Genomic DNA, 24,488 nt, shown 5'->3' with positions numbered 1-24,488 from the left:
TGGTGCATCCTCCAGATGTGACGTCTGTGTTCATTGAGGAACTTTTACCGTCAGTGAGGTGTGTGTGAGGCCTTTCTGCTGTTTTGTGACAATAATCCCTGATGTGACTGCAGAGCCTCATTCAGCTCAACATGTCTGAAAACTTTGAGGAGCAGCAGAGTTGAACCTGGAGCAGATCATGGAGGACTTCATGGAGCACAAGACTCCCAGAATGACGTCCAGACAGGTGAGTACAACAAACTCACTGATGGATGTAACTCCCTGTACAGAGAGGGACGTCAACAAACACTGTGTTGTATAGAAACGGAGCATTGTGTGTGTGTTTGCTACATGGTGTGTATAAAACTGTCCTTTACTTTAACATGTGTGTATGCAGCTGCTGTAGAGTTTATATAGTTTATACGACTCCATGTTGTCTGCTGGGTGATGTTTTATTCTGCTGTTGATTCTATAAGAAATGGCAGGTTATTTTATTTATGTGGCTTAATAATGCTTGTTGCACCCGCTGTGGTGTCCATAGACTTATTTATTGTTTGTTATTTTAGTTTAATTGTCTGAGTTTTGTCTTTTTTTCTGATTAATTCTGAAAAGGCTGCTCTGAGGAAGGCTGTTGTTTAGATATAATTGATGTTGCAAAGTGCGTCAATAGAAATAGAATTTAATTGTTGGTTTGGACATCAGTGCTCTGTGGTGTGATGTTGTTTCACTAGTGTGTACATTGACTTTTAATGCAATTTATTTTGCGTGACAGTAGTATTGAGAACTTTGATCAACAAATTAACTGCAGAAGCAGCTGATCTGGTTCAATCATGTCTTTCTGGATTCAGAGTTGCAGCCAAAAACTTGTTTAATGATATTTATTTAAACCCATCTGAAGCTTGAAATGCTGGTTTGGCTCAGAATGATATTCTGAAATTGAAGTATTTTTTATTTAGTTATTATTCAGCAATCATGGATTTTATGATGGTTTAGTTTGATAGCTCTACTAACCGACTGTCAGACAGCTGTTTTGATCAGTAAAAGAAAACTGAACTGAATTTGAGGATGAGTCAGAGAAATATGGAGCCATCACCAAGAAGTATTTTAAAACTAAAAACTTAAATGTTTTCAAATGTGGAGCAGGTTTTAACCGAGGCTTCGTTACAAATGAGGAAACAGAGGCTATGTTCCAAATCGCATACTTTTGACTTTTAGTACATACTGCAGCTGTCCTTACAAAGTACACACTGTTGCATGCAGTATTGGGACATACTACTTCGCCTTGACCTTTGACCCTCTTGCTCATATATCTGCTGCACAGAGGATTGTGGGTCAGAACAGTCAGAAAAGCGTGCTTACTTGCATTCTGCAAAATGCGACCACATGTAGTAGGACATCCTGGTATTTTTGGCATACTGCATTTGACATACTACGTATTGGGACATACTAAATCTTTTTCTGTCATACTAAATAGTATGGTAGTGTGGGTACTGGAACGCACAGAGTTAAAAATTCACAAGCTCCGCTTCCTGGAATGAATCATAGCTTGATAACCCCTCCCTCTTCTTCCTACTCTCAAACATAGACAGCTCCACGCTGTCGGTTTATTTCCTTGTTCTCTCCCCTTCAGATCTACAGTTTGAAGATGGGTGTAACCAACATGGTGGTGAAGTGCAAGAGCTGACAGGCCCCATTCACTGCATAACACATGTTGATTAGATCAGAGCTCAAACTAGTTTCAGTTATAGGGAAGTGAAACTCAGACAGTCGTCGTCACTGAGAGGTGAAATGGCGCAGAAAGGAGTTCAGCTGGAGCAGGAAACCTTATCTTGTTCCATCTGTCTGGATCTACTGAAGGATCCGGTGACTACTTCCTGTGGACACAGCTACTGCATGAACTGTATTAAAAGCTTCTGGGATGGAGAGGATGAGAAGAAGGTCCACAGCTGCCCTCAGTGTAGGCAGACCTTCACACAGAGGCCTGTCCTGCTGAAAAGCACCATGTTGGCAGTTTTAGTGGAGGAACTGAAGAAGACTGGACTCCAAGCTGCTCCTGCTGATCACTGCTATGCTGGACCTGAAGATGTGGCCTGTGATGTCTGCACTGGGAGGAAACTGAAAGCCTTCAAGTCCTGTCTGGTGTGTCTGGTCTCTTACTGTGAGAAACACCTCCAGCCTCATTACGATGTAGCTCAATTAAAGAAACACAAGCTGGTGGAGCCCTCCAAGCAGCTCCAGGAGAACATCTGCTCTCGTCACGATGAGGTGATGAAGATGTTCTGTCGTACTGATCAGCAGTGTATCTGTTATCTCTGCTCTGTGGATGAACATAAAGGCCACGACACCGTCTCAGCTGCAGCAGAAAGGACTGAGAGGCAGAGAGAGCTGGAGGTGAGTCAACTCAACATCCAGCAGAGGATCCAGGACAGAGAGAAAGATGTGAAGCTGCTCCAACAGGAGGTGGAGGCTGTCAATCGCTCTGCTGATAAAGCAGTGGAGGACAGTGAGAAGATCTTCACCGAGCTGATCCGTCTCATGGAGAAAAGAAGCTGTGATGTGAAGCAGCAGGTCAGATCCCTGCAGAAAACCGAAGTGAGTCGAGTCAAAGAGCTTCAGGAGAAGCTGGAGCAGGAGATCACTGAGCTGAAGAGGAGAGACGCTGAGATGAAGCTGCTGTCACACACAGAGGATAACAACCAGTATCTACTCAACTACCCCTCACTGTCACCACTCAGTGAATCTACATCCAGCATCAATATCCGTCCTCTGAGCTACTTTGAGGACGTGACGGCGGCTGTGTCAGAAGTCAGAGATAAACTACAGGACGTTCTGAGAGAGAAATGGACAAACATCTCACAGACAGTGACTGAAGTGAATGTTTTACTGCCACAACCAGAGCCCAAGACCAGAGCTGGGTTCTTAAAATATTCACGAGAAATCACACTGGATCCAAACACAGCAAACACAAAGCTGTTATTATCTGAGGGGAACAGAAAAGCAACATTAATGCCACAAAATCCCTCTCATTCTAGTCACCCAGACAGATTCACTGGACGTGATCAGGTCCTGAGTAGAGAGAGTCTGACTGGACGTTGTTACTGGGAGGTGGAGTGGAGAGGGGTAGGAGTTTATGTAGCAGTCGCATACAAGAGTATCAAGAGAGCAGGGAAGGGTGAATGTGATTTTGGATGCAATGACAAATCTTGGGCGTTAGATTGTGACGAAAACAGTTATAGCTTTTTGTACAACAATGTCAAAATCCCCGTCTCAGGTCCTCAGTCCTCCAGAGTAGGAGTGTACCTGGATCACAGTGCAGGTATTCTGTCCTTCTACAGCGTCTCTGAAACCATGACTCTCCTCCACAGAGTCCAGACCACATTCACTGAGCCTCTCTATGCTGGACTTAGGCTTCATTACTGGTGGGGAGACTCTGCTGAGTTCTGTAAACTGAAATAGACAGAAGTCATTTAAGGGTTCAATTCTGTGTTTTAACTCTTACGGCGTGGACACACATGGAACGCCAGCAGCGTGTGGCGGCTGCGTTACATGTTGATTTTTATTTCGCCGTCCGTGTTAACAGGTTAGAGCAGCCACACTACCCGCGTGAGACTCATGCGCATCACAGCGGCATCTCTTCTAGAGAATAGAGGTCTCGTCTATTTTTGACACGTGCCGCGCGCGTCTCACAGCAGCAACAGACAGTGAAGGTGATCTATTGACAGTATATTGACATTATATCAGCTACATTAATACAGTTTCCATGTCTATCTGTAGAATATGTAACAGAGATGAAAAAAAGTAAAGACTATTTTTAAACCAACACTTCCTGCTCTCATTTCAAAATAAAAGCCCTCAAGCATTTTTTTCTATGGACAAAATTCCTTCATTTGTTAACACGAGGCTTTTATTCTGAAATATGAGCAGTCATTGATGAGGAACCTGCAGTGACTTGGAGAGCACCATGAATTCATAAAGTGTAGGGTTTTAATTGTGGATTATTACTATTATTTACAAATTTCCACACAGTTCTTACCCTTTTTCTGTCTAAAATAAATATAAATGATATTTGTAATGAAATGAAATGGCCATTAAAAGGCAAACTCTATGTAGAAAGAAAGGGCTGACAGCAGCAGCTGACATGCAGCTGGTGTGAACACCCGACGCAGCCAACACGCGCTCTTGATGTTCCATGTGTGTCCCGGGGCTTAAACTCATGTTGTCTCCATGTTTGTTGCTGAGAGATGATTGTTGTGTCATTTCTTCACTGCACAGAGATCAGCTGTCAATCAAACATTATGGCGGTACTTTGACATCTTCTCATCAGTTGTTCTGTAAATGTTTGAGTGTCTTCAGGTGGCACTCCTTCCTGTGTCTGTTTCACTGCTCATGATGATGTTTGTTCACCTGAACTGATATTTCTCTGCATGAATATGTAAACTTCTCTGTGCTCTAAAAGACATTTTGTTCTTTCCGCTTTGTATTGACATTTATTTGTTTGGCAGACCTATGAGCTTTATAAACCTGTAATTATCATGATCATAATCATTAAGGAGATCCTTAATTATTCTCGTTCACATCGCTGAGATTCTGGTCAAACAAACTGATTGTGTTGATGAAGTGAATCTGAACATGAGATCATTGAACAAGAGTCATTTAACAGACTTTACTGATGGGATGTGTGAACAAACTGAAGGTTTATATAATCAATAAACAAATATGAACAAAGTATTTTCTTCCTGTCTTCATTCCAGGGTATCATACAAAGCTGATGGAGAAAATGTGAAACTAATATGAGAGAATAACTGAGGCAGTTTTTCCTCCTGAAACACCACAAAGTCCAGTGTTCATGTTTAGAGTCAGTCAGTCTCTGTCCTTTCAAATAAAACAGTTTGTCACAGAGAAATGAGCAGAGTTTTCTATCAACTGCTGCTTTTTTTCTCTTTATTTCTTTGTGCACTTAGTTAATAAAGAGGATTTATTACACAGACTTAAAAACTGTTAAAATAGTAAAATTCATTTGGTGAAGTTTGGGTGTGAGGAGGTTTTGTTGAGTCCTGACACACATGAGACAACAGATATTGTGTAGATGATTCTCTACATTTGGTTACAAATATTTCAATGTTGTTTAATCACAATTCAAGACATCAGAGAAAATTTAACCTACAGCCTCAAAGTTCACATTCCCAAATACTATTTACAACCTGAGAGCTGATGTTATAATAATATTTGTAAAGTGGAAACTCCTCTCTACCATCTTTCCCGTGTGACCTGAATGCAGCATCAGTGTTACAGGGTGTGACTCCTGTGAACAAACTGACATAGTGTGATATTACATAGATTTAAATGTCTCTTTACTGATGTTGTTTGAAGCTGCCAAAGGTTCAGTGAAGTTTTGACACGTCTTCCTGCAGTGAACATCACAGCAGGTTAACAAGAGAAATGTGAAACCTGATGCACAACACAAGAGGGCGCCCTCATCCTGCTAACCAGGGATGTAGTGGAGGTTAAAGCACCTCTACTCAGTTTGTCTGCATGTTTTAAACCATGTTTTTAAGCCCATCAGAAACGTTCTAATGTCTCATACATCATGGTCAGGGGTGTGGGACTTCTGTTAGTCAAAGTGAATTCTCCTTTTTTAGTAAAAAGTAAAACAAAAAACAGAACCTGGTGGTAGTTTGGCTTGTGTCCCTCACTAACCGAGGCGTTTACTGAATGTCCTCCTTGATTTCACTTTTTAAAAACCTCACCTGTGTTTTTAATGTTTTAACACTGTTCTAGTATATTTTCTACTAACTTTAGTATTTTTTCAGCCTGCTACTGAAGTTCAGGTTGACCACAGTGTGTTTGGGGTCTGGGTATCATCGGATATTCCGTTTTTCCTTTGGAATTCAGAAAGGAAAAAACGTTTTTTTATTTTTTCGTTTTAAACCAAAAACCAGGAAACGGCCGTTTTCCCGTTTTTCGTTTCTGAATCAAAAAATGAAAAACGAACCCAAACCGGGCCGTTTGTTTGTTTTTGCGAATTCCTTTTCTCATTATTCGTTTTGAATTGAAGAACGGAAGTCACGTGGGTTTTTCGTTTTTTCGTTTTAAACCACAAACGAAAAACGGAATCATGTGGTGCTCTGTTTGTTTTTTGTTTCCAAACGAAAAACGAAAAAAACAAATTAAAAAAACGACCCGATTTAGTTTCTTCAAGTTTCTTTCTGTCATTTTCTCTTCTGAATCGAAGTGCGGAGAACGGCAGTCACGTGACCAGGAAGTGAAGGCAAACATGTCAAAATAAAAGCCAAGAAGATAGTGTGGTCATATTATAAAAGTGTAACATTATTTAAGCACAGGATCAAAGTAACAGTAGAAGATAAATAGGCTAAATAAATACACAAATAAGTACATACATAGATATTTTTTTGTTTTGTTATTTTCATTAACACATGAATGTCTTTTATCCAAAAAGTGTGTGATAAATTACAGGGAAGGTCTCTATAGATGTTATACAACAGGGAGGGTCTCTACAGATGTTATACAGAACTCTCACATAATTGACAATTTTCTCTCTCACACTCTTACTATGGGCTGTTTCTTTATGTCGGCAGGTGAGAAGCACTATGTGGCTAATCCTTTCAACACACCTGACACTTCCACCTGATCCCTTCACTCCATTAGGAAGACTGTAGCCGAGTAGTTCTACATCATGATAATGCTGATTTTTCAACCAGCGATTATGACATTAATGCCAGCTAGACAGAATAAAGCTCTGTCTGTCATGACAATACTGTACTGGACTGAAGGCCACTCCATCACTCTAGATACTGTAGATTTAACAGATACCTGCTGTCTTCAGACGGCTGTAAAGAGTCACCCGAGTAAAGGAAAGGCCTTCAATACAGTTCTATTGTCATGACAGACAGAGCTTTATTCTGTCTAGCTGGCATTAATGTCATAACCACTGGTTGAAAAATCAGCATTATCATGATGTCGAACAAATTAACTAAATTACATATACTAACAAACAGACTAGAAATGATTGAAAAGCATCATAAACCACCAAACAGAATACAGAAAGTTAGTGATTTCAGTTTTTTAGTGAACTCAGGCTGATTAATCATCATATTACACTATGATGTCTGAAGGTTGACAAACATGCTGATCAACCATACTTATCTATCATTGACCATGATTATTGACTTGACTTTTCATCTATAAATGCGTCAAAATTGAAAATTTTACTGAAAAGAAAATCCTTGGGGATTGAGGAGTGGTGACCTCTGACCCCTACGGTGGGTAACGTCACAGAAGGCCCACTCATAAAATGCACTGACTTCACTGGTACCGAATCTCCCTCCAAAATAAATTGTAAAGCTGACGGCCCTTCAATATGAACTGATCAATACAATCAAACTTTATTGTCCACCAAGGTGGATTTTTCTCTTCGGCTCACAAAACACAGAAAACAACAGACAGCAGTTAGTAAAAAACAGAGACAGGTTATGTTACACATTAAAACAGTTCATGTCAGTGTCTGTGGCTCAGATCTGCTCAGTCACTGTGTTGAGTTAAGAGTATTGATGGCATTTGGGATGAAAGACTTTTTAAACACATTTTTAGTTGCCAGAGGGGCTCTATAGCTCCTCCCGACTGGCTGCAGAAAGGATGGGAGCTATCTGCCAGGATACTCCTCGCTTTCTTCCTCGTCCTTTCTGTAAAAAGTTGAGTCAAGGGCTTTTGGGGTTTACCACCTATTTTGCCTACCATTGACACAATCCTAGACAGTTTATTCTTCTATATACAGTGTAGGTGACCGTACCAGGCAGGAAGGTTAAAGGTTAAAACCCTCTCAACAATAGTTTTGTACACTAATTCTAAAATCTGCCGGCTGACACCGAGGCCACTAAGTTTCCTTAGAAGATAAAGTCGCTGTGAGCATCTCTTGAAAATATACTCTGTATTTACAGAGAAGCTCACCTGGGTGTCCAGGACTGTACCGAGGTATTTAAAGTGTTCCACAATTTCAACATGTTGGCCATCAAGTGAAACTGGCTCTGTGATCAAATGTTGTTTTGTGCAGCACATGATTAATTCTTTCGTCTCGGCAACATTGATTTCTAGCTGGCTAGTGTGACACCGTGTCTGAAGGGCTGTAGTGTGGGCCAGATAGGCAGCTTCACCTAGTGGGCCTGTTTCCTGTAAAAGGCCAACTAAGGCCATGTCATCCACATACTTAAACAGTCTAAAATGTTTCTCATTGGTCATAAATTCATTAGTAAAAAGAGAGAATAGCACAGAGGAAAGAACACAGCCTTGTGGGCAGCCTGTCTGACATGTTCTCCCTGACACAGACCCTCTGATCCACACAACTAACCCTGTGTTGATGTTGAGATCAAGGAGCCTTTTCAGGAGAATATGCGTCTTCATTGAGTTAAAAGCTGAGCTAAAATCCACAAATAAAGCTCTGGCATAACCTTTAGGATGCATCAGGTGTTTTGTGGACGGTCAGCACAGCGTCGTCTGGGACTCTGTCGCTCTTATTTAAGCGAACTGGAGCAGATCTAGCTTAGTAGCCACTGTGCTGGTCAGGTGGCTGGCAAGAACTCGTTCCATGGTTTTACACAATATGGAGGTTATTGCGATGGGCCAAAGATCATTTGGCTTACTTGCGGCTGGCTTTTTTAGCACAGGCCTAATTATTGTGAATTTCCATGATTTTGGCACAGTGTAGGTGTCTAGGATATATAATTAATTAGGCTTTTTTAGGTACAGTATGTATTTATTTAGCCTATTTATCTTCTACTGTTACTTCGATCCTGTGCTTAAATAATGTTACACTTTTATAGAATGACCACACTATCTTCTTGGCTTTTATTTTGACATGTTTGCCTTCACTTCCTGGTCATGTGACTGCCGTTCTCCGCTCTTCGATTCAAAGGAGAAAATGACAGAAAGAAACTTGAAGAAACTAAATTGGATCGTTTTTTTAATTTGTTTTTGTTCGTTTTTCGTTTGGAAACAAAAAACAAACAGAGCACCACGTGATTCCGTTTTTCGTTTGTGGTTTAAAACGAAAAAACGAAAAACCCACGTGACTTCCGTTCTTCAATTCAAAACGAATAATGAGAAAAGGAATTCGCAAAAACAAACAAACGGCCCGGTTTGGGTTCGTTTTTCATTTTTTGATTCAGAAACGAAAAACGAGAAAACGGCCGTTTTCTGGTTTTTGGTTTAAAACGAAAAAAATAAAAAAACGTTTTTTCCTTTCTGAATTCCAAAGGAAAAACGGAATATCCGATGATACCCAGACCGTATTCCTGCAGGATATAATATTGCACGTCACAGTGATAGTGCATAACTACTACTGAGAGTTCAGTTCTTTTATTGTGCATGGATAAGAACTGTTCAGGAGTCTGGAGGTGAAGGTCTTAATAGGCCTATAGCGCCTCCCAGAGGACAGCAGAATGAACAGGTGGTTGCCTGGGTGAGATGAGTCCTGGATCATGTTTGTTGGTAGTAGTAAGTATCAACTAACTTCCATCATGGAAAATGTGAGATTTGAACACTTTCTATGTATTTTACGGTCGAGGCTCTGTGTGTTTGTATAATGTATGTTCCCCACCAATTAAGATTTCTAATTAAAGTAAAAATATTAAATTAACTTTTGTCTCGTGTAAACATTCAACTTAGTTGTACAGTGTAAATAAACATTCTTGCGTTTTTCTATTTCATTTTTATTAGAAAGCCACCGATATTTCTTGATTTTTATATATGAATATATATAAAACATGAAAAAAATAAGATTACGATAATTGTCAAGTTTTGAAAAACCCCAAAAAAGTATTTAAATAATTTATTTATCTTGTGCACAGAAATACATCTGCAGAAAAGTAGTTTCAGTGGAAAATGGCCACTAGATGTCTCACTAGATGGACAAACAGGATGCCAACTACAGAAGAAGAACAAGTGGACGTTCCTGTCCTCTACGAACCAATCAGAGCAGTGCTCTCTACAGGACCGCCCCATCCGAGGCTGCAATCAGACTTTTTTTTCCCCTTACTTTATTTCGAAAGTTCAATACAGTAGTTACATAAACATGTTCAGATTTTTCTATAACAAAAAAAAACAGCAAATATATTTCACAGTATAAAAATTATATAAAAATTAAAGGAAAGGAAAAGATGAATGAAAACAAAAGAAAAGAAAAAATTGAGGTCTGTTAAAGAATTGGAATAAATTTGAAATGTCTAAATAATCTAATTTTGTTAACTAGTTTTTGCCATTTTAGAATTTTTTTGTTTTAAGTTTTCAATCGCAGTCAGATATGTTTTAAAATTTTTAAAAGAATAAAAGGAGGGTTTTGGGGGTACATAAATAGACTCTCTGTTTCCCTCCCAGCACTCGTCCCTCCTTGTGCTTTGGTCTCTGCTGAGCCATTGAGCCATGGTCTCCTGCTGTGCTGAAGCATCCTGAAGTTCAGGGAGAAAATTAAAGCACAAGACTTATTTGTTCTAAATGGGAAGCACTGCATAAATAGATCTGGGCAACATGGCCCCTGTTTTAACATCGAACTCAGGGTTTTCAAACCAAACTGCAGTCAATTTTTAACTGTGCTAACTGACAGGGATCCTCCACAACGCAGTATAACTTTGCTACATTCTTAACTCTGCTAAAACTGGATGGAAGTTCAGTTAAACTGTATGTAACTAAAATATTCTAAGAAGTGAGATCTCAGAATAGAGACTGGGGGGGGGGGAGAAGGGAAACATTGCAATTGTGTCTGATGAAACCACTCTAAACATGCTCTGTAGAAGAACAACATCAGTGTGTTCAAGTTCAGTCTAAAAGAACAGTACTGACAACTCTGTGGTTGGTCTGCTGTTAAGTTCATTAGATATGCCATTCAATATATCTAATGGTAAAAGAGGTGTGTGTTATTACATGTAATAATCTAGATCTTTCAAAGATTGGGATACTTTACATTTAAGAAACAACATTAAAAACTCAATGTAATAATAAACTTGACAGGACAAAAATGATAATGTAGTTTGAGCAGCAGCAAAACAGCAAAACCGAGTGATATGTAGAAATGTCTGAGGGTCACTTTTACCGTTAGATCCTCACATATCGGTCCTGCTCTGTCTCTGTCCCGAAAAAGACAACCCTGTGTCAAAGACAGACCTTCATTATTATAAGAGGTTGATATGGTGAATATGGAGGGTGCGCTTCCATGCGCAATGCTGCAAACATTGGGATACGTTGCATTGAAGAAATAACATTAAAAACAGGACAGAAACAGTTTGCCTTCAGGGCTTTCTGGCAGAAAGGGTTTATTTTAACCCAAACCATGAAGTTTTCCTAAACATAACTAAGTGGGTTTGATACCTAAACTTAAGGAGATTTCTGGCAGAAAGCCATTAAGACAAACTTCTCCCATGTGCTTTCAGAGCCCTCATCATACATTGTTAACCGACTCTGCCATGAACACTGCCCCCACCCCATGAGTCACATAGTAGGCCTACACTAAATATACTGATGCAGATATCAATTATCATTATTATTAATAATCTATAAATATATTGTAGGGAAACCTGTACGGGATTAATTAATCTATTCATTAAAAAAGATATAAAATGCACATGAAAAATCTGAATAGCTTCCTTAGCCTACCAATCATAATAATTTAATCTTTTTATGAAGCTAATAAAATAATGTATATCTCAACTCTGAAGTATAGGCCTACCCGAATTTAGTATTTCCCAGTATACAGTACAGTATGGCCACCAGTGGTTTGTGGTAATTAAAGTGATTTGCTTGTATGAATATGCAGCACTAAAACATAATACTAAACATATTAAATGTGAGTCCTGCTTTATTAGGTAATAAACCTGTGTCAAAGACAGACCTTCATTGTGATAAGAGGTTGATTTGGTGAATATAGAGGGTGTGCTTCCATGCTCACAATGATACTTTGCATTGAAAAAAACAACCATAAAAACTCAATGTAATAATAAACTTAATGGAACAAAAATAAATATTTTACCCTCTTTAGGAAATGCAGTTTGTTTTTTTAGTTCTAATAAAAAATGTCCCGACAGCTGTGATGGAGATGGACTCATCCTGAGGACGGCTACTATGTTCCAAATGTTTTTACTAAATAACCTGTAAATCTGTGTGAAACAGCAAAACCGAGTGAAATGTAGAAATGTCTGAAGGTACCGTTAGACCCTCACTGATCCTGTTGTCATGTCGGGAGATTTAAAGAGGCCTCATCAATGAAGTTTCAGATGCTGTGCCAACGTGCGTAAAATGCGCACAGCGCCTCTTTCAATGTGGAGACGCATAAAGCTATCGGTCCTGCTGCTGTGTGATGACTACAATCATTTAATAAACTCAAAGGTTAAAAACAGTCCCTTTAAGTTCTTAAGCCACTTTAGACTCGTAGTAAACCTGCAAAATGTTGCTGAACGTAAAGTTCAGGTGTTTTTCATTTGTTCATTTTCTTTGGATGACCAACACAGACAAAAAACAACTATATTTGGATCAACATATAAAATCAGTTGAGCCAACTTACTGTATATTGTCAGGCTATAGGGAGAAAATGAGAACTCATCAGTGCTTGTCCCCTGATTTATACATCAAACAAAGCATTTCATACAACACATGAGAGGAGTACAGTCTACAATTATCATTTTTTTTATTTTTATTTCCAACAGGAGATAAATGGTACATATTTACAACAGGAGAAGGTAGCTGAAGGTGGGCCTCACAGACCCAGATCAGCCACAGATGCCCAGCCCCAGCTCTCTAAGAAGACGAGGAAAAACTCCCCATGAACATTAGAACAGCATAAAGGACATGGGAAGAAACCTCGGGAAAGGCAATTCAAAGAGAGATCCCCTCTCCTCAGACGGCTGGGTAATCATATCTTTGTGAGGACCAGTTTCACACCAGAAAAGTGAACTCAGTTCACTTCCCAAGAGTAAAATAAAGTGTCAACCCACAAAACAACCCTTTTCCAAGTGCTGTTTAGGGGGTCAAGACTGATTGATCCTCACAAGTATACAAGAACAAATGCATGTGTATGTGTGCGCATTAGTAATCATATCTTTGTGAGGACTGGTTTCACACCAGAAAAGTGAACTCACTTCACTTTACAAGATACAAGAACAATGTATGTGCATTTTCTTTCTCCTGAGCATGGCATTAGCGTGGCATTAGAAGAGCTTCCGGTACCACTTGGTCCTCTTCTTTGTTTTGCCGATCAGATTCTCAAGATCATCCAGCTGGGAGCTTTCGTCGGTCGTCCACTCATATTCTTCCTCCTGCAGAGTCTGCTGGACGCTTTCGGCGGCCTAGGGATGATAATAATTAACAGTTTAATTGTTAACCAACATTAAGCATTTTAACCGATTAACGGTATCGGTTAATAATTACTGAAAAAGCTGAGAAAAACTCAGAGGAGCAGCCCGTCAGTTTAAGGAGAAAAGCTGGTCCACCTTAACAGCCCAACGCCCAACCTTAAAAGCTGGCGCACCGTAGTTGCGAGGCACAAATCTTGTCGGTTAATAACGAGGGTCGGTTATCGGTTAAGAACATTTTTCAAAATTAGCATCCCTACCTTGGCCTGAAGGAGAGATAAGTCGTGGCACTCGATGCGATGACTCTGTATCTGCTGCGCAGCCTTCTCCAGAGCGTCCCCGAGGGTGTCGTTGCTCTGTTTTTGCTCGTGTAGCTGAGCAACAAAGGAGAAGCTGGTTTTCTCAGTCTCCTCCAGAAGGGAGGTTTTTTCCTGCTGCCAGAGGAGACGGTCACTCGCTAGCTGATCTTCAAACTTTGTCTTCAGATCAGCCATGATGGTCTTGTGCACCTTGTCCTGCATCTCCAGCTGGACAAGATGGGAGTCATGGGATTTTTCCAGCTCTGCCAAGTGGGAAGACTTGTCCTCCTGCCACATATGATGTACAGACTTCAGCTCCTCCTCAGCATACTTTAGAGCAGCCATGATCTTACTCTTATCGACTCGGAGTTCTTCCATTTCAGGAAGACAGTTGGACATGAATTTGTCTGTCTCCTTCCGGATGGCGACAATCCTCGTCGAAAATACGTTTTTCTCAGACTTCAGCAGATCTTCTGACTTTTTCAGATCTGCTGTGAGCTTCTCTGTCTTTGCTCTCTGCTCGTTCAGCTGGGCTTGATGGGTCTTCGCCTCATCCTTTGTCTTTTGGAGGTCCTCCTTTGTCTTGCTCAGCTGTCCCTGTAGTTCTTTCCTCTCAGTCTCGAGCAAGAACTCCATCTCCCACTCCATGTTTGTTTTAGCCAAAGCGAGCATCTTCCTTTCAGCGAGGAGCACAGACTTCTCTTCCTCCAAATCCTTTCGAAGTGCCTCGTTCTCCCCCTTCATCTTCTTCGACTGTAAGTACTGGTTCTTGATGATGCCGTCCTTCTCGCTCAGGTATTTTTTAGCATTGTTCAGCATCGAGCAGAACTTCTCCAACTGGAAGTACTGGTTCTTGATGATGCCGTCCTTCTCGTTCAGGTCTTTTTGTGCATTGTTCACCATCGAGCAGAACTTCTCCAACTGTAAGTACTGGCTCTTGATGATGCCGTCCTTCTCGTTCAGGTATTGTTTAGCACTGTTCAGCATCGATCTAACCTTCTTCAACTCGAAGTCCTGGCTCTTGATGATGCCGTCCTTCTCACTCAGGTCTTTTTGAGCATTGTTCAGCATCGATCTAACCTTGTTCAACTCGAAGTCCTGGCTCTTGATGATGCCGTCCTTCTCACTCAGGTCTTTTTGAGCATTGTTCAGCATCGATCTAACCTTCTTCAACTCGAAGTCCTGGCTCTTGATGATGCCGTCTTTTTCGCTCATGTCTTGTTGAGCGCTGTTCAGCATCGAGCCAACCTTCTCCAACTGGAGGTCCTGGCTCTTAATGATGCCGTCCTTCTCGCTCAGGTCTTTTTGAGCATTGTTCAGCATCGAGCCAACCTGCTTCAAACGGTAGTCCTGGTTCTGAATGATGCCGTCCTTCTTGCTCCGGTCTTTTTTAGCATTGTTCGGCATCGAGCCAACCTTCTTCAGCTGGAAGTCCTGGCTCTTAATGATGCCGTCCTTCTCGCTCAGGTCTTTTTGTGCATTGTTCAGCATCGAGCAGACCTTCTCCAACTGGAAGTCCCGGTTCTTGATGATGCTGTCCTTCTCGCTCAGGTGTTGTTCAGCATCGTTCAGCATCGAGCCAACCTTCTTCAACTGGAAGTCCTGGTCCTTGATGATGCGGTCCTTCTTGCTCAGGTCTTTTTGAGCATTTGATTTCAGGGACTTATCCCTAGACGGAGAGTGGTCACGTTTAGCATGGGCCTTATCGAGCTGGGCTTTCAGGCTAGATATCTCCCTCTGCAACAGGTCCTTCTCTTGGCCCCAATTGATGTCCTTCTGATCACGAAGCCAATCGAAGAAATTGCCCAGACCGTCCTGCTGGACGTCCAGGAGGATTCTCCCCTCAGATGTACTGCGGGTGATCTTCGCCTCGCTGTCATTCAGCTGATCCCTGCATGTTTCTTCCAGGGTAGTGAGGAAGAAATCCCTCGTTTCAAACTCATTGGAGTCGAAATCAATGTATTGCGTCATTGTCTCAGTTTTTCTTCTCCTCTCGATAACAACTCTGCCTCAGTCAAATAACGATCTGATCCAAACTTCTGGTGCTGGGGGGTATATGTAGATTACCAACATTCTAGAAGTGATGATGCGTCAAGGGCGATGGCTGACCGTATTCCTTTCTACTCCTATTCCTTCATTCCTTTGATTCTATCGTTGCTATGGATACCAGTTTGATTACGTTTGAAAATATGAATGTAATGATTTCTGATTATTCCTAAAATATAGCAAAGAAGGTACACTTTACACTAGGGAGATTTGTCAAGTATTAAATACTTTTATCAACATGGGAGTGGACACATAATGCTGCACAACACAAAGTAACAGCAGAAATATAATATAAAAGTTATAATCTCATCAATTTTAGGACTCATTCCTGTAGCACTCTGTAGCAAGCTCTGCAACTATAGTGTTCTGGTTCAATCTCACCGCTCAACTTTATTTTCGGTCTGGGTATCATCGGATATTCCGTTTTTCCTTTGGAATTCAGAAAGGAAAAAACGTTTTTTTATTTTTTCGTTTTAAACCAAAAACCAGAAAATGGCCGTTTTCTCGTTTTTCGTTTCTGAATCAAAAAATGAAAAACGAACCCAAACCGGGCCGTTTGTTTGTTTTTGCGAATTCCTTTTTTCATTATTCGTTTTGAATTGAAGAACGGAAGTCACGTGGGTTTTTCGTTTTTTCGTTTTAAACCACAAACGAAAAACGGAATCACGTGGTGCTCTGTTTGTTTTTTGTTTCCAAACGAAAAACGAAAAAAAACAAATTAAAAAAACGACCCGATTTAGTTTCTTCAAGTTTCTTTCTGTCATTTTCTCTTCTGAATCGAAGTGCGGAGAACGGCAGTCACGTGACCAGGAAGTGAAGGCAAACATGTTAAAATAAAAGCCAAGAAGATAGTGTGGTCATATTATAAAAGTGTAACATTATTTAAGCACAGGATCAAAGTAACAGTAGAAGATAAATAGGCTAAATAAATACACAAATAAGTACATACATAGATATTTTTTTGTTTTGTTATTTTCATTAACACATGAATGTCTTTTATCCAAAAAGTGTGTGATAAATTACAGGGAGGGTCTCTACAGATGTTATACAACAGGGAGGGTCTCTACAGATGTTATACAGAACTCTCACATAATTGACAATTTTCTCTCTCACACTCTTACTATGGGCTGTTTCTTTATGTCGGCAGGTGAGAAGCACTATGTGGCTAATCCTTTCAACACACCTGACACTTCCACCTGATCCCCTGCACTCCATTAGGAAGACTGTAGCCGAGTAGTTCTATATCATGATAATGCTGATTTTTCAACCAGCGATTATGACATTAATGCCAGCTAGACAGAATAAAGCTCTGTCTGTCATGACAATAGTACTGTACTGAAGGCCACTCCATCACTCTAGATACTGTAGATTTAACAGATACCTGCTGTCTTCAGACGGCTGTAAAGAGTCACCCGAGTAAAGGAAAGGCTTTCAGTACAGTTCTATTGTCATGACAGACAGAGCTTTATTCTGTCTAGCTGGCATTAATGTCATAACCACTGGTTGAAAAATCAGCCTTATCATGATGTCGAACAAATTAACTAAATTACATATACTAACAAACAGACTAGAAATGATTGAAAAGCATCATAAACCACCAAACAGAATACAGAAAGTTAGTGATTTCAGTTTTTTAGTGAACTCAGGCTGATTAATCCTCATATTAGACTATGATGTCTGAAGGTTGGCAAACATGCTGATCAACCATACTTCTCTATCATTGACCATGTTTATTGACTTGACTTTTCATCTATAAATGCGTCAAAATTGAAAATTTGACTAAAAAGAAAATCCTTGGGGATTGAGGAGTGGTGACCTCTGACCCCTACGGTGGGTAACGTCACAGAAGGCCCACTCATAAAATGCACTGACTTCACTGGTACCGAATCTCCCTCCAAACTAAATTGTAAAGCTGATGGCCCCTCAATATGAACTGATCAATACAATCAAACTTTATTGTCCACCAAAGTGGATTTTTCTCTTCGGCTCACAAAACACAGAAAACAACAGACATTAAAAACCAGACAGCAGTTAGTAAAAAACAGAGACAGGTTATGTTACACATTAAAAACAGTTCATGTCAGTGTCTGTGGCTCAGATCTGCTCAGTCACTGTGTTGAGTTAAGAGTATTGATGGCATTTGGGATGAAAGACTTTTTAAACACATGTTTAGTTGCCAGAGGGGCTCTATAGCGCCTCCCGACTGGCTGCAGAGAGGATGGGAGCTATCTGCCAGGATACTCCTCGCTTTCTTCCTCGTCCTTTCTGTAAAAAGTTGAGTCAAGGGCTTTTGGGGTTTACCACCTATTTTGCCTACCATTGACACGATCCTAGACAGTTTATTCTTCTATCTACAGTGTAGGTGACCGTACCAGGCAGGAAGGTTAAAGGTTAAAACCCTCTCAACAATAGTTTTGTACACTAATTCTAAAATCTGCCGGCTGACACCGAGGCCACTAAGTTTCCTTAGAAGATAAAGTCGCTGTGAGCATCTCTTGAAGATATACTCTGTATTTTCAGAGAAGCTCACCTGGGTGTCCAGGACTGTACCGATGTATTTAAAGTGTTCCACAGTTTCAACATGTTGGCCATCAAGTGAAACTGGCTCTGTGATCAAATGTTGTTTTGTGCAGCACATGATTAATTCTCGGCCACATTGATTTCTAGCTGGCTAGTGTGACACCATGTTTGAAGGGCTGTAGTGTGGGCCAGATAGGCAGCTTCACCTAGTGGGCCTGTTTCCTGTAAAAGGCCAACTAAGGCCATGTCATCCGCATACTTAAACAGTCTAAAATGTTTCTCATTGGTCATAAATTCATTAGTAAAAAGAGAGAATAGCACAGAGGAAAGAACACAGCCTTGTGGGCAGCCTGTCTGACATGTTCTCCCTGACACAGACCCTCTGATCCACACAACTAACCCTGTGTTGATGTTGAGATCAAGGAGCCTTTTCAGGAGAATATGCGTCTTCATTGAGTTAAAAGCTGAGCTAAAATCCACAAATAAAGCTCTGGCATAACCTTTAGGATGCATAAGGTGTTTTGTGGACGGTGTTAAGCAGTCAGCACAGCGTCGTCTGGGACTCTGTCGCTCTTATTTAAGCGAACTGGAGCAGATCTAGCTTAGTAGCCACTGTGCTGGTCAGGTGGCTGGCAAGAACTCGTTCCATGGTTTTACACAATATGGAGGTTATTGCGATAGGCCGAAGATCATTTGGCTTACCTGCGCCTGGCGTTTTTAGCACAGGCCTAATTATTGTGAATTTCCATGATTTTGGCACAGTGTAGGTGTCTAGGATATATAATTAATTAGGCTTTTTTAGGTACAGTATGTATTTATTTAGCCTATTTATCTTCTATTGTTACCTCGATCATGTGCTTAAATAATGTTACACTTTTACAATATGACCACACTAGCTTCTTGGCTTTTATTTTGACATGTTTGCCTTCACTTCCTGGTCACGTGACTGCCGTTCTCCGCTCCTCGATTCAAAACAGAAAATGACAGAAAGAAACTTGAAGAAACTAAATCGGATGTTTTTTTTAATTTGTTTTTTTCGTTTTTCGTTTGGAAACAAAAAACAAACAGAGCACCACGTGATTCTGTTTTTCGTTTGTGGTTTAAAATGAAAAAACGAAAAACCCACGTGACTTCCGTTCTTCAATTAAAAATGAATAATGAAAAAAGGAATTCGCAAAAACAAACAAACGGCCCGGTTTGGGTTCGTTTTTCATTTTTTGATTCAGAAACGAAAAACCAGAAAACGGCCGTTTTCTGGTTTTTGGTTTAAAACGAAAAAATAAAAAAACGTTTTTTCCTTTCTGAATTCAAAAGGAAAAACGAAATATCCGATGATACCCAGACCCGATTTAGTTTCTTCAAGTTTCTTTCTGTCATTTTCTCTTCTGAATCGAAGTGCGGAGAACGGCAGTCACGTGACCAGGAAGTGAAGGCAAACATGTCAAAATAAAAGCCAAGAAGATAGTGTGGTCATATTATAAAAGTGTAACATTATTTAAGCACAGGATCAAAGTAACAGTAGAAGATAAATAGGCTAAATAAATACACAAATAAGTACATACATAGATATTTTTTTGTTTTGTTATTTTCATTAACACATGAATGTCTTTTATCCAAAAAGTGTGTGATAAATTACAGGGAGGGTCTCTACAGATGTTATACAACAGGGAGGGTCTCTACAGATGTTATACAGAACTCTCACATAATTGACAATTTTCTCTCTCACACTCTTACTATGGGCTGTTTCTTTATGTCGGCAGGTGAGAAGCACTATGTGGCTAATCCTTTCAACACACCTGACACTTCCACCTGATCCCTTCACTCCACTAGGAAGGCTGTAGCCGAGTAGTTCTACATCATGATAATGCTGATTTTTCAACCAGCGATTATGACATTAATGCCAGCTAGACAGAATAAAGCTCTGTCTGTCATGACAATACTGTACTGGACTAAAGGCCACTCCATCACTCTAGATACTGTAGATTTAACAGATACCTGCTGTCTTCAGACGGCTGTAAAGAGTCACCCGAGTAAAGGAAAGGCTTTCAGTACAGTTCTATTGTCATGACAGACAGAGCTTTATTCTGTCTAGCTGGCATTAATGTCATAACCACTGGTTGAAAAATCAGCCTTATCATGATGTCGAACAAATTAACTAAATTACATATACTAACAAACAGACTAGAAATGATGTTGTGATGATGTTAAAATAAAAGCCAAGAAGATAGTTTGGTCATTCTATAAAAGTGTAACATTATTTAAGCACAGGATCAAAGTAACAGTAAAAGATAAATAGGCTAAATAAATACATACTGTACCTAAAAAAGCCTAATTAATTATATATCCTAGACACCTACACTGTGCCAAAATCATGGAAATTCACAATAATTAGGCCTGTGCTAAAAAAGCCAGCCGCAAGTAAGCCAAATGATCTTTGGCCCATCGCAATAACCTCCATATTGTGTAAAACCATGGAACGAGTTCTTGCCAGCCACCTGACCAGCACAGTGGCTACTAAGCTAGATCTGCTCCAGTTCGCTTAAATAAGAGCGACAGAGTCCCAGACGACGCTGTGCTGACTGCTTAACACCGTCCACAAAACACCTTATGCATCCTAAAGGTTATGCCAGAGCTTTATTTGTGGATTTTAGCTCAGCTTTTAACTCAATGAAGACGCATATTCTCCTGAAAAGGCTCCTTGATCTCAACATCAACACAGGGTTAGTTGTGTGGATCAGAGGGTCTGTGTCAGGGAGAACATGTCAGACAGGCTGCCCACAAGGCTGTGTTCTTTCCTCTGTGCTATTCTCTCTTTTTACTAATGAATTTATGATCAATGAGAAACATTTTAGACTGTTTAAGTATGCGGATGACATGGCCTTAGTTGGCCTTTTACAGGAAACAGGCCCACTAGGTGAAGCTGCCTATCTGGCCCACACTACAGCCCTTCAGACACGGTGTCACACTAGCCAGCTAGAAATCAATGTGGCCGAGACGAAAGAATTAATCATGTGCTGCACAAAACAACATTTGATCACAGAGCCAGTTTCACTTGATGGCCAACATGTTGAAACTGTGGGACACTTTAAATACCTCGGTACAGTCCTGGACACCCAGGTGAGCTTCTCTGAAAATACAGAGTATATCTTCAAGAGATGCTCACAGCGACTTTATCTTCTAAGGAAACTTAGTGGCCTCGGTGTCAGCCAGCAGATTTTAGAATTAGTGTACAAAACTATTGTTGAGAGGATTTTAACCTTTAACCTTCCTGCCTGGTACGGTCACCTACACTGTAGATAGAAGAATAAACTGTCTAGGATTGTGTCAATGGTAGGCAAAATAGGTGGTAAACCCCAAAAGCCCTTGACTCAACTTTTTACAGAAAGGACGAGGAAGAAGGCGAGGAGTATCCTGGCATATAGCTCCCATCCTCTGTGCAGCCAGTCGGGAGGCGCTATAGAGTCCCTCTGGCAACTAAACATGTGTTTAAAAAGTCTTTCATCCCAAATGCCATCAATACTCTTAACTCAACACAGTGACTGAGCAGATCTGAGCCACAGACACTGACATGAACTGTTTTTAATGTGTAACATAACCTGTCTCTGTTTTTTACTAACTGCTGTCTGTTGTTTTCTGTGTTTTGTGAGCCGAAGAGAAAAATCCACTTTGGTGGACAATAAAGTTTGATTGTATTGATCAGTTCATATTGAGGGGCCGTCAGCTTTACAATTTATTTTGGAGGGAGATTCGGTACCAGTGAAGTCAGTGCATTTTATGAGTGGGCCTTCTGTGACGTTACCCACCGTAGGGGTCAGAGGTCACCACTCCTCAATCCCCAAGGATTTTCTTTTCAGTAAAATTTTCAATTTTGACGCATTTATAGATGAAAAGTCAAGTCAATAATCATGGTCAATGATAGATAAGTATGGTTGATCAGCATGTTTGCCAACCTTCAGACATCATAGTCTAATATGAGGATTAATCAGCCTGAGTTCACTAAAAAACTGAAATCACTAACTTTCTGTATTCTGTTTGGTGGTTTATGATGCTTTTCAATCATTTCTAGTCTGTTTGTTAGTATATGTAATTTAGTTAATTTGTTCGACATCATGATAAGGCTGATTTTTCAACCAGTGGTTATGACATTAATGCCAGCTAGACAGAATAAAGCTCTGTCTGTCATGACAATAGAACTGTATTGAAGGCCTTTCCTTTACTCGGGTGACTCTTTACAGCCGTCTGAAGACAGCAGGTATCTGTTAAATCTACAGTATCTAGAGTGATGGAGTGGCCTTCAGTCCAGTACAGTATTGTCATGACAGACAGAGCTTTATTCTGTCTAGCTGGCATTAATGTCATAATCGCTGGTTGAAAAATCAGCATTATCATGATATAGAACTACTCGGCTACAGTCTTCCTAATGGAGTGCAGGGGATCAGGTGGAAGTGTCAGGTGTGTTGAAAGGATTAGCCACATAGTGCTTCTCACCTGCCGACATAAAGAAACAGCCCATAGTAAGAGTGTGAGAGAGAAAATTGTCAATTATGTGAGAGTTCTGTATAACATCTGTAGAGACCCTCCCTGTTGTATAACATCTGTAGAGACCCTCCCTGTAATTTATCACACACTTTTTGGATAAAAGACATTCATGTGTTAATGAAAATAACAAAACAAAAAAATATCTATGTATGTACTTATTTGTGTATTTATTTAGCCTATTTATCTTCTACTGTTACTTTGATCCTGTGCTTAAATAATGTTACACTTTTATAATATGACCACACTATCTTCTTGGCTTTTATTTTAACATGTTTGCCTTCACTTCCTGGTCACGTGACTGCCGTTCTCCGCACTTCGATTCAGAAGAGAAAATGACAGAAAGAAACTTGAAGAAACTAAATCGGGTCGTTTTTTTTAATTTGTTTTTTTTCGTTTTTCGTTTGGAAACAAAAAACAAACAGAGCACCACGTGATTCCGTTTTTCGTTTGTGGTTTAAAACGAAAAAACGAAAAACCCACGTGACTTCCGTTCTTCAATTCAAAACGAATAATGAGAAAAGGAATTCGCAAAAACAAACAAACGGCCCGGTTTGGGTTCGTTTTTCATTTTTTGATTCAGAAACGAAAAACGGGAAAACGGCCGTTTCCTGGTTTTTGGTTTAAAACGAAAAAATAAAAAAACGTTTTTTCCTTTCTGAATTCCAAAGGAAAAACGGAATATCCGATGATACCCAGACCCCGGTTTGGGTTCGTTTTTCATTTTTTGATTCAGAAACGAAAAACGAGAAAACGGCCGTTTTCTCGTTTTTGGTTTAAAACGAAAAAATAAAAAAAAGTTTTTTCCTTTCTGAATTCCAAAGGAAAAACGGAATATCCGATGATACCCAGACCGTTTGGGTTGTGTGTCAGAAAGTTATTCTCATAATGATGCGTTGTTTGTGAAGAATTGTATGGATAGCACTGATCAATAAATATCAGTAGTGTAGGTTAAAGCACCTCAACTCAGTTTGTCTACAGTTTCAGTTAAGAACATATTTTTAGTCTGATAAAAACCTTTATAGTAAAAGTGCATTGTGTCATACAACATGGTAAATGGTGTCAGACTGATGTTAGTTCTTTAGTTATAGTTATTTAGTGAGGAACTATACTGTCACTGATTTAATGCACCACCCTGCCAGCACGCTCTGTGACCCAAATCAAACACACCCGAGATGTTGCAGACCAACAGGTGCATGCTGGATCTGGCCAACCTGCTAAATGCTAACATGCTCATGGTGCATCCTCCAGCGGTGACATCTGTGTTCACTGAGGAACTTTTACCATTAGTGAGGTGTGTGTGAGGCCTTTCTGCTGTTTGTGACAATAATCCCTGATATGACTGCAGAGCCTCATTCAGCTCAACATGTCTGAAAACTTTGAGGAGCAGCAGAGTTGAACCTGGAGCAGATCATGGAGGACTTCATGGTGCACAAGACTCCCAGAATGACGTCCAGACAGGTGAGTACAACAAAACTCACTGATGGATGTAACTCACTGTACAGAGAGGGACGTAAACAAACACTGTGTTATATAGAAACGGAGCATTGTGTATGTGTTTGCTACATGGTGTGTATAAAACTGTCCTTTACTTTAACATGTGTGTATGCAGCTGCTGTAGAGTTTATATAGTTTATACGACTCCATGTTGTCTGCTGGGTGATGTTTTATTCTGCTGTTGATTCTATAAGAAGTGGCAGGTTATTTTATTTGTGAGGCTTAATAATGCTTGTTGCACCTGCCGTAGTGTCCATAGACT

The 24,488-nt window shown here is 40.2% G+C and overlaps 2 protein-coding genes and 1 long non-coding RNA gene across 4 annotated transcripts; 2 read left to right on the top strand and 1 right to left on the bottom strand.

The window, feature by feature from the left end:
* The first annotated feature begins 1,545 nt into the window (after nt 1–1,545).
* On the top strand, nt 1,546–4,707 carry LOC119490264 (tripartite motif-containing protein 16-like). The gene has a single exon (XM_037773541.1). The coding sequence runs from the start codon at nt 1,768–1,770 to the stop codon at nt 3,433–3,435; it is 1,668 nt and encodes a 555-aa protein (XP_037629469.1). The 5' UTR covers nt 1,546–1,767; the 3' UTR covers nt 3,436–4,707.
* A 7,069-nt stretch (nt 4,708–11,776) lies between these two features.
* On the top strand, nt 11,777–24,035 carry LOC119490266. The gene is made up of 3 exons (XR_005207367.1): nt 11,777–12,885; nt 22,646–22,649; nt 24,024–24,035. It is a non-coding gene; the product is annotated as an uncharacterized LOC119490266 (long non-coding RNA).
* Nucleotides 12,648–15,668, bottom strand: LOC119490260 (cingulin-like). 2 transcript variants are annotated; one of them, XM_037773534.1, is made up of 4 exons: nt 14,792–15,668; nt 14,104–14,707; nt 13,589–14,037; nt 12,648–13,322 (listed from the first exon to the last, which is right to left on the bottom strand). In XM_037773534.1, exons 1-4 carry the CDS (start codon nt 15,596–15,598, stop codon nt 13,185–13,187), a joined length of 1,998 nt encoding a protein of 665 aa, XP_037629462.1. In that variant the 5' UTR covers nt 15,599–15,668; the 3' UTR covers nt 12,648–13,184. The 2 variants fall into 2 exon arrangements, with proteins under 2 accessions (XP_037629462.1, XP_037629461.1); XM_037773533.1 differs by having other exon boundaries at nt 14,104–15,668.
* Nucleotides 24,036–24,488: the final 453 nt, after the last annotated feature.

This window comes from Sebastes umbrosus, chromosome 6 (genome assembly GCF_015220745.1).
Source record: "Sebastes umbrosus isolate fSebUmb1 chromosome 6, fSebUmb1.pri, whole genome shotgun sequence".
In the NCBI taxonomy this organism is placed as follows: Eukaryota; Metazoa; Chordata; class Actinopteri; order Perciformes; family Sebastidae; genus Sebastes; species Sebastes umbrosus.
This window is presented reverse-complemented; position numbering and strand designations above follow the sequence as displayed.